Here is a 17,151-nt window from a genome sequence, read left to right as displayed (position 1 = left end):
TCCAGTCCCAGCTCGTCTCCCATCTGGAGCCGTGCCAAATTTTGCACTCCCAAAATTTGGGGGGCAAAGGAGAAGGATTGGGAGCGAGCAGCTGCAGGGGGAGGAAATTCTGGGGAATTCTGGAATTTTGGCACTTACGGAGCCCGGAGTCGCGCTCGGCTGCGGCACGGCGAGGGAAAAGCACCAAAAATCAACATTTTGGGGTTGTGCTTCACCTTCCTCCCCCTCCCCCGAGGACAAAACCAAAGCCAAAAATCCCCCAAAATTCCCGCCCGCTTCCCTCATTCCAGATTTTCCTCCCAGCAAGGGAATTTCCAATTTCCTGCCGTTTTCACTTTTTGTTTCATCCCCGAGAGATGAAATTTCCCATTTTGTCTTGGTTCACATTCCTGATTTTCCTCGTTGGGATTTGTCCTTTTTTCCCCCCCACGTTTTCCATTCCTAACATTCCCAATTTCCCGGGTTTTCAATTCCCAGCTTTATTCCTAATAAATATTATCTCTAACTTTATCAAACCGCAGCACTAATTAACAAAAGAGCCATCAAACCCCCCACAAAAAATGTTAATTAAAGCTGTCCATACCCAGCAGCGCCGTGAGTCTTCCTGTGGGATGAGGGAAAAAGGGGATTAATCCAAAAAAAAGCGCCTGAATTGACCCAAAATCGAGCAGTTTGAGCCCAAAAATCATCAGGTGAGGCGGAAAACGAGGAGCAGGACTCACGGATTTCAGCGGCGAGTTTGGCTGCGGAGGAAAAATGAAATTTTGGGGCGTTTGGGGATTTTTCTCCACGGGAAACGCAGAAATTTGGGTGAAATTTGGGGGGGGATTGGATTGATTCCCTATTTTTCCATAGGATGGGATCAAGGAGGATCCGTCTGCCCCAAAAGGAGGGGGTTTTATCCCAAAATTAGAGGGTTTTACCCCAAAACGAGAGGGTTTTATCCCAAAACGAGGGGGTTTTATCCCAAAATTAGGGGGGTTTATCCCAAAACGAGGGGGTTTTATCCCAAAATGTGGGGGTTTTATCCCAAAACGAGGGGGTTTTATCCCAAAATCAGGGGGTTTTATCCCAAAACGAGGGGGTTTTATCCCAAAATTAGGGGGTTTTATCCCAAAACGAGGGGGTTTTAGCCCAAAATTAGATGGTTTTACCCCAAAACGAGAGGGTTTTATCCCAAAATTAGGGGGTTTTATCCCAAAACGAGGGGGTTTTATCCCAAAATTAGGGGGTTTTATCCCAAAATGAGAGGTTTTATCCCAAAAGGAGGGGTTTTTATCCCAAAACGAGGGGGTTTTATCCCAAAACGAGGGGGTTTTATCCCAAAAGGAGGGATTTTATCCCAAAACGAGGGGGTTTTATCCCAAAACGAGGGGGTTTTATCCCAAAAGGAGGGGGTTTTATCCCAAAAGGAGGGGTTTTTATCCCAAAATGAGAGGTTTTATCCCAAAACGAGGGGGTTTTATCCCAAAACGAGGGGGTTTTATCCCAAAACGAGGGATTTTATCCCAAAACGAGGGGGTTTTATCCCAAAACGAGGGGTTTTTATCCCAAAACGAGGGGGTTTTATCCCAAAACGAGGGGATTTTATCCCAAAATTAGGGGGTTTTATCCCAAAACGAGGGGGTTTTATCCCAAAACGAGAGGGTTTTATCCCAAAACGAGGGTTTTTTATCCCAAAACGAGGGGGTTTTATCCCAAAATGATGGATTTATCCCAAAACGAGGGGGTTTTATCCCAAAATGATGGATTTATCCCAAAACGAGGGGGTTTTATCCCAAAATTAGAGGGTTTTATTCCAAAACAAGGGGGTTTTATCCCAAAACGAGGGGGTTTTATCCCAAAACGAGGGGGTTTTATCCCAAAACGAGGGGGTTTTATCCCAAAATTAGGGGTTTTATCCCAAAACGAGGGGGTTTTATCCCCAAAACGAGGGGGTTTTATCCCAAAACGAGGGGATTTTATCCCAAAACGAGAGGGTTTTATCCCAAAACGAGGGGGTTTTATCCCAAAACGAGGGGATTTTATCCCAAAACGAGGGGGTTTTATCCCAAAATGAGAGGTTTTATCCCAAAATGTGGGGGTTTTATCCCAAAACGAGGGGGTTTTATCCCAAAATCAGGGGGTTTTATCCCAAAACGAGGGGGTTTTATCCCAAAATCAGGGGGTTTTATCCCAAAACGAGGGGGTTTTATCCCAAAATCAGGGGGTTTTATCCCAAAACGAGGGGGTTTTATCCCAAAATCAGGGGGTTTTATCCCAAAACGAGGGGGTTTTAGCCCAAAATCAGGGGGTTTTATCCCAAAACGAGAGGGTTTTATCCCAAAATTAGGGGGTTTTATCCCAAAATCAGGGGGTTTTATCCCAAAATTAGTGGGTTTTATCCCAAAATTAGGGGGTTTTATCCCAAAACGAGGGGGTTTTATCCCAAAACGAGGGGATTTTATCCCAAAACGAGGGATTTTATCCCAAAACGAGGGTTTTTTTATCCCAAAACGAGGGGGTTTTATCCAAAAATGAAGGGATTTTGCCCCAAAACGAGGGGGTTTTACCCCAAAATGAAGGGATTTTGCCCCAAAACCAGCAGGGAAATGGCACTCACTGATTTTCCGGTCGCGTTCCTCTGGGAAGAAGAGGAGGAAAGGGGGGGAAAAAAAAAAAAAAAAGCAGGAAAAGGAGAATTATGAAACAATTCCTTCGTTTCCGTGGCGTTTTCCTGGACCAGGAATGGGGATATTTCCCCCCAAAATCTCCTTTAAAATGAGGATTTTGCGTTGCACTAACTGAGTTTGGCGCTGGATTCACCTAAGGAACGAGAAAGGAAATAAAAACCAACCTCAATTCACCCAAAATCCTGGAAAGCAATAAAATATGCAAAAATCCCCAAAGTGGCTCCTTCCACCCCAGAACCTCCAATTTGAGGGAATTTTTATTCCACAGAAACATCCCCCACTCGACAATCCTAAAAATTTGGTTTATCAAGGTGAAAAAATTGCCCTAAAACCACCTAAAAATGCGTTAAATGGTCTAATTAATTTTTTAATTTTTTTTTTTTTACAGCCACGATTTGCATGATTTTTCATTTCAAGGCCAAAATCCCGACTTTCAACACAAAAGTCGTTGGGAAAAGTTTCCATTTGAGGACCCAAAGTGTTCATTTTAGGGGAGGAATGGATCCTTTTCAAAGCCAAATCTTTCATTTTTTAAGGCCAAATCCCTCATTTTAATCCACGAAGCTCCTTACCCAGATCCGAGGTCAGTTTGCCTGAAACAAAAAAAAAAAAAAAAAAAAAAAAAGGAAAATTCACATTATTTGGAGCTTTTCCAGGTCTGGATCCATCTCTGGGACCGATGGGAACAGGGAAAAAGGGACCCAAAATCCCAAATTCTTCAGGTTGGCATTATCCCAAAACTTCCCAGGGATCCCAAAATTAAAGAAATTCCAGACCCAGGGGTTGGAATTCCGTCGGGAAGAAAGGAAAAGGCACTCACTGATCCTCCTGTCCCGCTCCTCTGGGAAGGGGAGAGAGGGAATGGGGAAAGGAAATCAGTAAATTGGGAAAAAAGGGGGGAAAGGGGGGAAAAAAGGGGGGGAAAGTGGGGGGAAAAAGGGAGGAAAAAGGGGGGAAAAGGGGGGGGGGAAATGGGGGGAAAAGTGGGGAAAAAAGGGAGGAAAAAGGGGGGGAAAATGGGGAAAAAAGGGAGGAAAAAGGGGGGGAAAAGGGAGGAAAAAGGGGGGAAAAAGGGGGGGAAAATGGGGGGAAAAGTGGGGGAAAAAGGGAGGAAAAAGGGGGGAAAAAGGGGGGAAAGTGGGGGGAAAAGTGGGGGGAAAGGGGCAAAAAGTGGGGGAAAAAGGAGGAAAAGTGGGGGAAAAAGTGGGAGAAAGTGGGGAAAAAAGGGGGGAAAGTGGGAAAAATAAGGGGGGGGAAGTGGGGAAAAAGGGGGAATAAAGGGGGAATAAAATGGGGAAAAGTGGGTAAAAAAAGGGGAAAAGTGAGGAAAAAAGGGGGGAAATGAGGAAAAAAGTGGGGAAAGTGGGGAAAGTGGGGAGAAAAAGGGGGGGAAGTGGGGAAAAAGGGTGAAAAAAGGGAGGAAAGAGGAAAAAAGGGGGAAAGTGGGGAAAAAAGGGTGAAAAAGGGGGAAAAGTGGGGGAAAAAGGGGGAAAAGGGGGAATCAAGTGGGGAATAAGGGTGGAATTAGGGAAGGGTTGGTTGAACTTGGTCTGGAACATTCCAGGGGTGGAAGGAGGAAAATCACTCACCCAGAGCTGCGTTTTCCCCTGGAAAAAAAGGGGAGAAAAAAACCAAAAAAAAAAAGGGACAAACGAGGTCAGTTTGGGGTAATTCCAGCAGGGAAACTGAGGGAATTAAAGCCCAGTTCGATTAAATTTGGACATTTTGGGCTGAGCTCGACTCGGGGACGGCCAACAGCATCAAAAGTGGGAATTTGGGCACGGAAATTTGGGGGAATCCACCCGAAAGCGAGGAGAGGGAAGTTGGGGTAGCCTGGGGAGCACAAGGGTGGGATTTTGGGGTCGAAGGAGCTGGAATTTGGCAGCTGATGCTGGAAAAAAAATGGATTTTCACCCACCCGGCTCCATCGCGGCGCCGCTCCCAGCCAGGATCGGCTCCCTCGGCCTGGAGAGGGGAAAAAAAGGCAGGAATTGGGCGGTGGAGGTGTTTTCCAGGAAAATGTGGGAATTCTGGGAATATTTCAGCGAAGGGCAAGGAAGGAGTTTTTCCCGGTTTCCTAATTTTTTCCTGATTTTTTCCCGATTTTTTGCCAGTTTTCCAGGTTGGGAATTGCTCGTTCCTGGGTTGTTTTTTTTTTTTTTTTTGGGATGAATCCCGTCCCATCCTGAAGCTCAGCGGAGCCAGAATTGGGGATTTGGGGGAGGAAGGGACGCGGATTTTGTGTCCTCGGGGATGTCCCGGCGAGGGAATTTCCCCATCCCAAAATCATGAAAACGCCGTTTTCGTGCCCATTTTTGCGCTCACGATCCTCGAACCGGCGGGATTGGCCAGGAAGGGAAAAGTGGGAATGCCGCTCCGTGGATATAAACAGAGAAACACGCGGGGAGAAAAAAGGGATTTAGGGAAAAGCAGAGACACGGGGAGAGGGCGGCAGCACCGACCCTTCTCCTCCCGTGGAATTGCCAATCAATTAACAGCATTCATATTTGAACGATTCAATAATTAAAAATTAATATATTTTTATATATATTATATTATATAAGATATCATATTATAAATATTATCTTTATATAAAATATATTTTTATTTTTATGTATTTTAATTAATATATTAATTAAAATTTTAAAATAAATATATAATATAATATAATATAATATAATATAATATAATATAATATAATATATAGCATAACACATATTGTATAACTATTATTAATATTAATTAGTTAATTATAATCTTAATACAATATATCTTATATATAAAATATTATACATATTATATAATATATAAAATATGTAATTTTATATATTATATATAATATAATTATTTATATAATTATACTATATGTAATATAACTACATACTGTAATATATATTTTAATACATATTGTTTATAATATAATTAAGTACAATTAATATAATCTATAATATTATATATTGTAATGTGTAATATATAATATAAAATAATATATAGTAATATAATCTATAATATATAATATATTAATATAGTATATATAATTATAAGAAATAATACTATATATATATATATATAATATATAATACACATAATACAATTTTTATAGCATTATATAATATACAAAAAATTATATATAAAGTACATTGTATATTTTTATATACATAATACGTATAATATATCTAATATAATAACTTTAATATTATATTATTAATAATTAATTGCTAACGACTTCACCATTCCGAGTTAGGGAACCACCAGGATCCATTCCCCGTTTTTCGGGATCCTCGGGCAGCAAAACCGGGATCACAAACGGGAATTCCTGGAGGTTCCCACGGCCCTTGGCGGCCGGATCAAGACCCCCCCGAAATTCCCGAGGCCGGGAAGGAGCCGGGCCCGAATTCCCCAATTGGAGAGGCGCGGACTCACCGGGCCCGGCGCGGTTTTGGGGTGACCGGGGGGGTCTCAGCGCGGTTTTGGGGTGACCAGCGGGGTCTCGGCGCGGTTTTGGGGTGACTGGGAGGGTCTCGGCCAGGTTGAGGCCCCTCCAAAATTCCCGAGGCCGGGAAGTAGCCGGGCCCGAATTCCCCGATTGGAGAGGCGCGGACTCACCAGGCCCGGCGCGGTTTTGGGGTGACCGGGGGGGTCTCGGCGCGGTTTTGGGGTGACCGGGGGGGTCTCGGCGCGGTTTTGGGGTGACCGGGGGGGTCCCGGCCGGGCCGAGGCTCCGGGGCCCGCGGGAGCAGCGGCGACAGCTGAGCTGGAACCGAGCCCGGGCCTAAATTTAGTCAGGAGGGGAGGGAAGATCCCGAAATGGCCCCGGAGGGAACGGGATCCTCGGGGAAGGAGCGGGGGCAGGGGCGGAGCAGGACACGGCCCGGGATCCTGGGGGACACTGGGATCCACTGGGGGACACTGGGATCCACTGGGGGGACAATGGGATCCTCGGGGAAGGAGCAAGGGCAGGGGCGGAGCAGGACACGGCCCGGGATCCTGGGGGACACTGGGATCCACTGGGGGGACAATGGGATCCACTGGGGGGACACCAGGATCCGCTGGGGGACACCGGGATGATTTGGGGGATGCTGGGATCCTGTGGGGGGATATTGGGATCCTGTAGGGGATATTGGGATGATTTGGGGGACACTGGGATCCTCTGAGGGGACACTGGGATCCTGTGGGGGACACCGGGATGATTTGGGGGGACAACGGGATCCTCTGGGAAGGAGCGGGGGCAGGGGCGGAGCAGGACGCAGCCCGGGATCCTGGGGGACACTGGGATCCACTGGGGGGACAATGGGATGATCTGGGGGGACATTGGGATCCTTGGGGGATGCTGGGATGATTTGGGAGGGGGTATTGGGATCCTTGGGGGGACACCGGGATGATCTGGGGGAGACTGGGATCCTGTGGGGGGGATATTGGGATGATTTGTGGGGGACACTGGGATGATTTGGGGGGGATATTGGGATCCTCTGGGGGGACACTGGGATCCACTGGGGGACACCGGGATCCTGTGGGGGGACACCGGGATGATTTGGGGGGACAATGGGATCCTGGGGGAAGGAGCAAGGGCAGGGGCGGCCCAGGACGTGGCCCGGGATCCTGGGGGGGGATATTGGGATGATCTGTGGGGGACACTGGGATCTGCTGGGGGACGCTGGGATGATTTGGGGGGACACTGGGATCCTCTGGGGGACACTGGGTGATTTGGGGGGACACTGGGATCCTGGGGGGATATTGGGATCCTGTGGGGGACACTAGGATGATCTGAGGGGACACCGGGATCCTGTGGGGGACACTGGGATCCTCTGGGGGACGCTGGGATGATTTGGGGGGATATTGGGATCCTCTGGGGGACACTGGGATCCTCTGGGGGGACACTGGGATCCTCTGGGGGGACACTGGGATGATTTGGGGAGACACTGGGATGATTTGTGGGGGGACACCGGGATCCGCTCGGGGGACACTGGGATGATTTGTGGGAACAATGGGATCCTCTGGGGGGATATAGGGATCCTGGGGGGACACTGGGATGATCTGAGGGGACACCGGGATCCTGTGGGGGACACTGGGATCCTGTGGGGGACTCCGGGATCTGCTCGGGGGACACTGGGATGATTTGTGGGAGCAATGGGATCCTCTGGGGGGATATTGGGATCCTTGAGGAGACACTGGGATGATTTGTGGGGGACACTGGGATGATCTGAGGGGACACCAGGATCCTGTGGGGGACACTGGGATCCTCTGGGGGGACACTGGGATGATTTGGGGGGATATTGGGATCCTCTGGGGGACACTGGGATCCTCTGGGGGGACACTGGGATGATTTGGGGAGACACTGGGATGATTTGGGGAGACACTGGGATGATTTGTGGGGGGACACCGGGATCCGCTCGGGGGACACTGGGATGATTTGTGGGAGCAATGGGATCCTCTGGGGGGATATAGGGATCCTGGGGGGACACTGGGATGATTTGTGGGGGGATACTGGGATCCTCTGGGGGACAATGGGATCCTCTGAGGGGACTCTGGGATCCGCTGGGGGGACACTGGGATGATTTGAGGGGACAATGGGATCTGCTGGGGGACACCGGGATCCTGTGGGGGACACTGGGATGATTTGAGGGGACAATGGGATCTGCTGGGGGACACCGGGATCCTGTGGGGGACAGTGGGATCCTCTGGGGAGATGTGAGGATCCTTTGGGGGAGGATCTGGAATCTTCTGGGAATTCCTCCCCGAACACCCCCCCCCCCCCTTTCCGTACAACACCACCGGGCGCCGCCATGTTGCCCACGCCGGCCGCCATGCTTGCCGTACGGCGCCACGTCACTTCCCGTTCCGCCGGAAGCGGCGGCGCCTCTTTCTGCCCGCGCCGGCCTGAGGGGACGGACGGCTCCGGGCCGAGGCCGCCGCGCATCCGCCGCCATCCCGCCGCTCCCGCCGCCATCCCGCCGCTCCCGCCGCCGCCATGACGGAGCAGATGACCCTGCGCGGGACCCTGAAGGGCCACAACGGCTGGGTGACCCAGATCGCCACCACGCCTCAATTCCCGGACATGATCCTGTCCGCCTCGCGCGGTGCGAGCCCTGAGGGAGGGCTGGAGCGGGGGCTGAGGGGGCGCCCGGAGCGGGGAAAGCGCGGCTGGGAGCCGGGAGAACCCTCGGCGGGGATCGGAGGGGTGCCAGGCTGAAATGCGGAGCCCTCAGAGCAGCAAGAGCGGCGTGAGGACGAGGAAGAAGCAGCAGCATCTCCCTCCGCTTTTACTGCGTTTTGTCCTTATTCGCGCCCTCCCCTCGCTACCCCTGAGGTGACAACTCTTTGTTTTTCCCCCCCCTCACCGCAGACAAAACCATCATCATGTGGAAGCTGACCCGTGACGAGACCAACTACGGGATCCCGCAGCGGGCGCTGCGGGGCCACTCGCACTTCGTCAGCGACGTGGTGATCTCCTCGGACGGGCAGTTCGCGCTCTCGGGCTCCTGGGACGGCACCCTGCGCCTCTGGGACCTCACCACGTCCGTCCTGGGGGGCTCGGGGGGCTGGGATCGAGGGGGGATCGGGCTGGGATTGAGGGGGATCGGGCTGGGATTGAGGAGGATCGGGCTGGGATTGAGGGGGGATCGGGCTGGGATTGAGGGGATCGGGCTGGGATTGAGGAGGATCGGGCTGGGATTGAGGGGGGATCGGGCTGGGATTGAGGGGATCGGGCTGGGATTGAGGGGGATCGGGCTGGGATTGAGCGGGGATCGGGCTGGGATCGCGGGGATTGGGCTGGGATTGCGAGGGATCGGGCTGGGATTGAGGGGGATCGGGCTGGGATTGAGCGGGGATCGGGCTGGGATCGCGGGGGATCGGGCTGGGATTGAGCGGGGATCGGGCTGGGATCGCGGGGATCGGGCTGGGATTGAGGGGGATCGGGCTGGGATCGCGGGGATCGGGCTGGGATTGAGGGGGATCGGGCTGGGATTGAGCGGGGATCGGGCTGGGATTGAGCGGGGATCGGGCTGGGATTGAGGGGGTTGGGCTGGGATTGCAGGGATCGGGCTGGGATTGAGGGGGGATCGGGCTGGGATTGAGCGGGGATCGGGCTGGGATTGAGGGGGATCGGGCTGGGATTGAGCAGGGATCGGGCTGGGATCGCGGGGATCGGGCTGGGATTGAGTGGGGATCGGGCTGGGATCGCGGGGATCGGGCTGGGATCGCGGGGATCGGGCTGGGATTGAGGGGAATCGGGCTGGGATTGAGGGGATCGGGCTGGGATTGAGGGGGATCGGGCTGGGATTGCGGGGATCGGGCTGGGATTGAGGGGGATCGGGCTGGGATTGAGGGGGATCGGGCTGGGATTGCGGGGATCGGGCTGGGATTGAGGGGGATCGGGCTGGGATTGAGGGGGGATCGGGCTGGGATTGAGGGGGATCGGGCTGGGATTGCAGGGATCGGGCTGGGATTGAGCGGGGATCGGGCTGGGATCGCGGGGATCGGGCTGGGATCGCTGGGGATCGGGCTGGGATCGCTGGGGATCGGGCTGGGATTGCAGGAATCGGGCTGGGATTGCAGGGATCGGGCTGGGATTGCTGGGGATCGGGCTGGGATTGAGTGGGGATCGGGCTGGGATTGCGGGGATCGGGCTGGGATTGCTGGGGATCGGGCTGGGATTGAGGGGATCGGGCTGGGATTGAGCGGGGATCGGGCTGGGATTGAGGGGAATCGGGCTGGGATTGAGGGGAATCGGGCTGGCATCGCTGGGGATCGGGCTGGCATTGCGGGGTTACGTGGTGCCGGGGGTTGGGTTTTTGGGGTTTTGAGCTGCTCGCTGTAAATCCCGGGTTTTTGGGGTTTTGAGGTGTTCGTTGTCCCATTTCTGTAAATCCCGGGTCTTTGGGATTTTGAGCTGCTCTCCATAAATCCCAGGGTTGTTTTGTGGGATTTTGAGCTGCTCTCCATAAATCCCAGGGTTGTTTTGTGGGATTTTGAGCTGCTCTCCATAAATCCCGGGGTTTTTTTGGGGGATTTTGAGCTGCTCTCCATAAATCCCAGGGTTTTTTGGGGGATTTTGAGCTGCTCTCCATAAATCCCAGGGTTTTTTTGGGGGGATTTTGAGCTGCTCTCCATAAATCCCAGGGTTTTTTGGGGGGGATTTTGAGCTGCTCTCCCTCTCCCGATGATTACACACGATGTTCTTGCTGATCCCACGGGATCTGACGACACGTCCTGCAATGATGATGGGAGAAACGTGGGGGAGCAGCCCTTGGGGTGGGGGGCTCAAGCTGAATTTTGGGGTGCCCACGGCTTCATTGTCGGCGTGCAGCTGGAAAAGGGTCAGAATTTCCAGACTCCAACTCTTCCCAAACCCAAAATCCTCCCTGAAACCCCTTTGATGCCATCCCCGCTCACCGATTAAATCACTCCGCGTCTCCTTTCACCCCCAGTTCCTGGCTGGTTTTTTTTTTTTTTCTCTCTAGTTTATGGGTATTTCTCGTGGTTTTGGGGTTCCCCAGCCCCTGTTTTGTGGGTGCTGACCCCACTCCTGACCCCGCAGGGGGACGACCACGCGGCGCTTCGTGGGCCACACCAAGGACGTGCTGAGCGTGGCCTTCTCCTCGGACAACCGGCAGATCGTGTCCGGCTCCCGGGACAAGACCATCAAGCTCTGGAACACGCTGGGGGTCTGCAAGTACACGGTGCAGGTCAGCTGGGGGGGGCTTGGGGGGTTTGGGGTCGGTCCTGGTGGGTTTGGGGGTCTGTACTGGTGGGTTTGGATCAGTTCTGGTGGGTTTGGGGTTGGTTCTGGTCGGTTTGGTGCCAGTTCTGGTGGGTTTGGGGTCAGTTCTGGTGGGTTTGGGGTCAGTTCTGGTGGGTTTGGGGTCAGTCCTGGTGGTTTGGGGTCGGTCCTGGTGGGTTTGGGGTCGGTCCTGGTGGGTTTGGGGTCAGTTCTGGTGGGTTTGGGGTCAGTTCTGGTGGTTTGGGGTTGGTTCTGGTGGGTTTGGGGTCAGTCCTGGTGGGTTTGGGGCCAGTTCTGGTGGGTTTGGGTTCATTCTTGTTGGGTTTGGTGCCAGTTCTGGTGGGTTTGGTTTCATTCTTGTTGGGTTTGGTGCCATTCCTGGAGGATTTGGGGTCAGTCCTGGTGGGTTTGGGTTCATTCTTGTTGGGTTTGGGGTCAGTTCTGGTGGGTTTGGGTTCATTCTTGTTGGGTTTGGTGCCATTCCTGGAGGATTTGGGGTCAGTCCTGGTGGGTTTGGGGCTAGTCCTGGAGGATTTGGGGTCAGTCCTGCTGGGTTTGGGTTCATTCTTGTTGGGTTTGGTGCCAGTCCTGCTGGTTGGTCTCAGTCCCATGGATTTGGGGAGCGCTGGGGGGGGTCTCTGGCCATGTCCCCCCCTGTCCCCACCCCGTCCCACCCCACCACCTCTCGTTCCCAGGACGAGAGCCACTCGGAGTGGGTGTCGTGCGTGCGCTTCTCCCCCAACAGCAGCAACCCCATCATCGTGTCCTGCGGCTGGGACAAGCTGGTCAAGGTGAGCACGGGACCCCCGGCGCGGGTGGGTGGGTGGGTGGGTGGGTTTCACCCTGAGACCCCGGGATTGACCCCCCCCCCCACACACCCTTTTTTTCCCACCCCAGGTGTGGAACCTGGCCAACTGCAAGCTGAAGACGAACCACATCGGGCACACGGGCTACCTGAACACGGTCACCGTGTCCCCCGACGGCTCCCTCTGCGCCTCCGGGGGCAAGGTAGGGCCTGGGGGCCACCCCGGGGGCATCCCCCAGCCCCAATTCCCGCTCTGGGCTCCCTGCCTTGGTCGTGGTCGGAGTTGGGAAGGGGAGGCCTCGCTCCAGGGAACCTCTTTGAGACCTGGGACGTTCCTGAGCTCCTGGGAATCTTCCTGAAGCTCCTCGGGATCTTCATGGGGTGTTTTGGAGCTCACGGGGACGTTCCTGAGCTCCACGGTGGTTCCTGGGTTCTTTTGGACTCACAGGGACGTTCCTGAGCTCCTGGGAATCTTTCTGAAGCTCCTCGGGATCTCCACGAAGGTTCTTGGGGCTTTTTGGAGCTCATGGAGACGTTCCTGAGCTCCTCGAGGGGATCTCTGGGGAGGTTCTTGGGGTCTTTTGGAACTCACGGGGACCTTCCTGAGCTCCACGGCGGTTCCTGGGTTCTTTTGGAGCTCACGGGGACGTCCCTGCGCTCCCCGGGGGGATCTCCATGGGGGTTCTTGGGTTCTTTTGGAGCTCACGGGGACGTTCCTGAGCTCCTCAAGGGGATCTCCACGGGGGTTCTTGGGTTCTTTTGGAGCTCACAGGGATGTTCCCGAGCTCCTCGAGGGGATCTCCACGGGGGTTCTTGGGTTCTTTTGGAGCTCACGGAGACGTCCCCGCGCTCCCCGAGGGGATCTCCACGGCGGTTCCTGGGTTCTTTTGGAGCTCATGGAGACGTCCCCGAGCTCCCTGAGGGGATCTCCATGGGGGTTCCTGGGTTCTTTGGAGCTCATGGGGATGTCCCCGCGCTCCCCGAGGGGATCTCCATGGGGGTTCTTGGGGTCTTTTGGAGCTCATGGAGACGTCCCCGCACTCCTCAAGGGGATCTCCATGGAGGTTCCTGGGGTCTTTTGCTCACGGGGACGTCCCCGAGCTCCTCGAGGGGGTCTCCATGGGGGTTCCTGGGTTCTTTTGGAGCTCACGGGGACGTCCCCGCGCTCCCCGGGGGGGTCTCCATGGAGGTTCCTGGGTTCTTTTGGAGCTCATGGGGACGTCCCCGAGCTCCTCGAGGGGATCTCCATGGAGGTTCCTGGGTTCTTTTGCTCACGGGGACGTTCCCGAGCTCCACGGAGGTTCCTGGGACATTTTGGAGCTCATGGAGACGTCCCCGAGCTCCCTGAGGGGATCTCCATGGAGGTTCCTGGGTTCTTTTGGAGCTCATGGGGACGTCCTCGAGGGGATCTCCATGGAGGTTCCTGGGTTCTTTTGGAGCTCATGGAGACGTCCCCGCGCTCCCCGAGGGGGATCTCCATGGGGGTTCCTGGGTTCTTTTGGAGCTCATGGAGATGTCCCCGCGCTCCCCGGGGGGGTCTCCACGGTGGTTCCTGGGTTCTTTTGGAGCTTACGGGGACGTCCCCGAGCTCCTCGAGGGGATCTCCATGGGGGTTCCTGGGTTCTTTTGGAGCTTACGGGGACGTCCCTGCGCTCCCCGAGGGGATCTCCATGGAGGTTCCTGGGTTCTTTTGGAGCTTACGGGGACGTCCCCGAGCTCCTCGAGGGGATCTCCATGGAGGTTCCTGGGTTCTTTTGCTCACGGGGACGTCCCCGCGCTCCCCGGGTTGATCTCCCGGTGTCCCCCCGGTGTCCCCAGGACGGGCAGGCCATGCTGTGGGACCTCAACGAGGGCAAGCACCTGTACACGCTGGACGGCGGCGACGTCATCAACGCGCTCTGCTTCAGCCCCAACCGCTACTGGCTCTGCGCCGCCACCGGGCCCAGCATCAAGATCTGGGTACGGGAATGGCGACGGGAAACCGGGAATGGGGAACCGGGAATGGGGATGGGGGAATGGGAAACCGGGAATGGGGATGGGAAACCGGGAATGGGGATGGGGGAATGGGAAACCGGGAATGGGGATGGGGATGGGAAAGGGAATGGGGACAGGGATGGGATGGGAATGGGGACGGGGATGGGGATGGGAAACCGGGAATGGGGATGGGGATTGGGATGGGAATGGGGACGGGAAACGGGAATGGGAATGGGGATGGGGGAATGAGGATGGGGATGGGGACGGGGATGGGGATGGGGGAATGGGGATGGGATAGGGATGGGGATGGGAAACTGGGAATGGGAATGGGGATGGGAATGGGAAACCGGGAATGGGAATGGGAATGGGGACGGGAAACCGGGAATGGAGATGGGGATGGGAACAGGAATGGGGACGGGAATGGGAACAGGAATGGAGATAGGAATGTGGACGGGGAATGGGGATGGGAATGGGAATGGAGATAGAAATGGGGAATGGGAATGGGAACGGGAATGGGGACGCTGCCCCCGTGCTGTGATGAAACACTCAGATGCCTCCGACCGCTCCGTGGGGAAACCCAGAGGCTGTTTCTGAGCCAGCTCCAGGCTGGGGTGGGATCCAGGTGGGATCCGGGCGGGATCCAGGTGATTCCTCACCTCTCCGGTCCCGCAGGACCTGGAAGGGAAGATCATCGTGGACGAGCTGAAGCAGGAGGTGATCAGCACCAGCAGCAAAGCGGAGCCGCCCCAGTGCACGTCCCTGGCCTGGTCAGCCGATGGGCAGGTGAGACCCTGAGCACCCTCACCTGGGCAGGGACCTCCACCTGGGCAGGGAATGTTCATCTGGGCAGGGAACTCTCACCTGGGCAGGGAACTCTCACCTGGGCAGGGAACTCTCACCTGGGCAGGGAATCCTCACCTGGGCAGGGAGCCCTCACCTGGGCAGGGAATCCTCACCTGGGCAGGGAACCCTCACCTGGGCAGGGAACCCTCACCTGGGCAGGGAACCCTCACCTGGGCAGGGAACTCTCACCTGGGCAGGGAACCCTCACCTGGGCAGGGAACTCTCACCTGGGCAGGGAACCCTCACCTGGGCAGGGAATCCTCACCTGGGCAGGGAGCCCTCACCTGGGCAGGGAATCCTCACCTGGGCAGGGAATCCTCACCTGGGCACAGGGAACATTCACCTGGGCAGGGAACCCTCACCTGGGCAGGGAGCCCTCACCTGGGCAGGGAATCCTCACCTGGGCAGGGAATCCTCACCTGGGCACAGGGAACATTCACCTGGGCAGGGAACCCTCACCTGGGCAGGGAACTCTCACCTGGCCAGGGAACCCTCACCTGGGGACCCTTCACACGGGGACAAGGATTTGGGGAATGAGGGCCTGGGGACCCCTGAGCTGCCCTGGGGGTTGGGGGGGCTTTGGGGTCGCAGCACCTGGAGGAGCCACCCCGGGAAGGACCTGGCGGCCCCCCCACACCTGGGGCTTGCCCTGGGCACACCTGGGGCTCACTCACACCTTGGCTGGGTGGGCGAGTGACCTCCTGTCCTCGTCCCCAGACTCTGTTCGCCGGCTACACCGACAACCTGGTGCGGGTGTGGCAGGTGACCATCGGCACCCGCTGAGCCCGAATCCGCCGTTTTTATCCCCAAAAAAAAAAAATATATATATATATAAAATCATCAATAAATGGCGCTTTACAGGAGCTGGAGTCGCCATGCTGGGACTGGCGGGGGAGAGAGGGGGGGACAAAACCTCGGGAGGAAAAACGCTGCTGACGTCACTGGGGTGGGATTTGGGGATGTTCCTCATCCTTTTCCTGCGGAAACCCTAAATTTAAAAAAAAAAAAAACAACCAAAAAAAAAAAAAAAACAAAATAGGTAAATGTAAAACATGAGAAACCTCCGCAAGCTCTGGGGATTTCTGGAATATTCATTAGGGAGGAATTTCTCACAGGGCAGCTCCACTTTGGCCCCAAGGGCCGTTTTTTTTTACCAGTTTTGGGGGGTTTTGGTGATTTTTCCTGGCTGTTGAATGCTGCTCCAGAAAAGAAGGGAGAGCTGGGACCTGCACACGCAGCTCCAGGTCATCCTTAATTAATTAACAAGGATTGGGGCAGGATTAAGGAGCTGGGATTGGACCCATTCCTGATTTTGGTGATGTTGGGGTTCCCCCCCCTCCCCGACCCCAGTTTTGGGGTAATTCACCCCAAACTCATCCTGGAAATGGCTCTTCCCGGGATCCAGCGACCTGGAGCCTTGGATACAACTTCTTTATTCTTTATTATTGACATGTCATAAAACTAAATCTCCATTTAATTCTCATTTTAGCCAAAAATATCCCGAACGAGCTCTGTAACGCCAACAGGAAATTCCCAAATCCACCAAAATCCGGGGAAACGTGAGGGAAAAGGGGCAAGGGGGAGCTCCCGAGTGGGACAGGATCCGGCTGGAAATAAGGGGGGGGGGAAAAATAAATATCCCCAACTCGGGGAGCTCCAGAGCTGCGGGCGGAAGCGGCTCCTCCCGGCCCCGTAAAGTGCCAGAGGGGAGAGGAAAATCCAGGATTTTCCCCCAAAAAATGGCAAGGAAAGGGAGATTGGAGGAGCAGGAGAACAGCAGGGAAGAACAGGAACATTGGTGCTGGGTTGGGGGGGTGGGGGCTCAGGTGAAACCCAAAAAAAAAAAATCCAGGCACTGAAAAATGCGGATTTTGGGCAAAGGGAGGGAGTTTCAAATCTTGAGAGGATTTGGTCCCAAACGCAGAAAAACTCCGGTGGGGAGGGGGAGGGGGGGTCCGGGAAGGGCCCAAAATTCAACTGGGATACAACTGGGGGAGGGAGGGAGCAGCTCCCAGCACCAGGAACCGAACGGGCACCAGAGATCCAAGGGAAATCCATCCCAGTTCCAAACTGAAATCACCTCCAAAGGAGCGGATTCTGCCCCGTTTTAACCCAAAACCGGCTCCAAAGGGGCG

The 17,151-nt window shown here is 54.7% G+C and overlaps 1 protein-coding gene across 1 annotated transcript; it reads left to right on the top strand.

Annotated features, from left to right (window-relative positions):
* Positions 1 to 8,523: 8,523 nt before the first annotated feature.
* Positions 8,524 to 15,879, top strand: LOC128801770 (receptor of activated protein C kinase 1). Its single transcript, XM_053967896.1, has 8 exons — positions 8,524 to 8,749; positions 9,016 to 9,187; positions 11,212 to 11,359; positions 12,090 to 12,185; positions 12,292 to 12,402; positions 14,018 to 14,158; positions 14,846 to 14,956; positions 15,734 to 15,879. The coding sequence occupies exons 1-8, from the start codon at positions 8,641 to 8,643 to the stop codon at positions 15,797 to 15,799; spliced, it is 954 nt and encodes a 317-aa protein (XP_053823871.1). The 5' UTR covers positions 8,524 to 8,640; the 3' UTR covers positions 15,800 to 15,879.
* The last annotated feature ends 1,272 nt before the right edge of the window (positions 15,880 to 17,151 follow it).

Source organism: Vidua chalybeata, chromosome 31 (assembly GCF_026979565.1).
Source record: "Vidua chalybeata isolate OUT-0048 chromosome 31, bVidCha1 merged haplotype, whole genome shotgun sequence".
Classification (NCBI taxonomy): domain Eukaryota; kingdom Metazoa; phylum Chordata; class Aves; order Passeriformes; family Viduidae; genus Vidua; species Vidua chalybeata.
This window is presented reverse-complemented; position numbering and strand designations above follow the sequence as displayed.

Bases quoted from the DNA above. Each gene is read 5' to 3' on its own strand.
- LOC128801770 (XM_053967896.1), top strand. From the start codon at position 8,641: ATGACGGAGCAGATGACCCTGCGCGGGACCCTGAAGGGCCACAACGGC. The intron at 8,750-9,015 runs GTGCGAGCCCTG...CCCTCACCGCAG, and splicing joins GATCCTGTCCGCCTCGCGCG to ACAAAACCATCATCATGTGG. The intron at 9,188-11,211 runs GTCCGTCCTGGG...CTGACCCCGCAG, and splicing joins CGCCTCTGGGACCTCACCAC to GGGGACGACCACGCGGCGCT.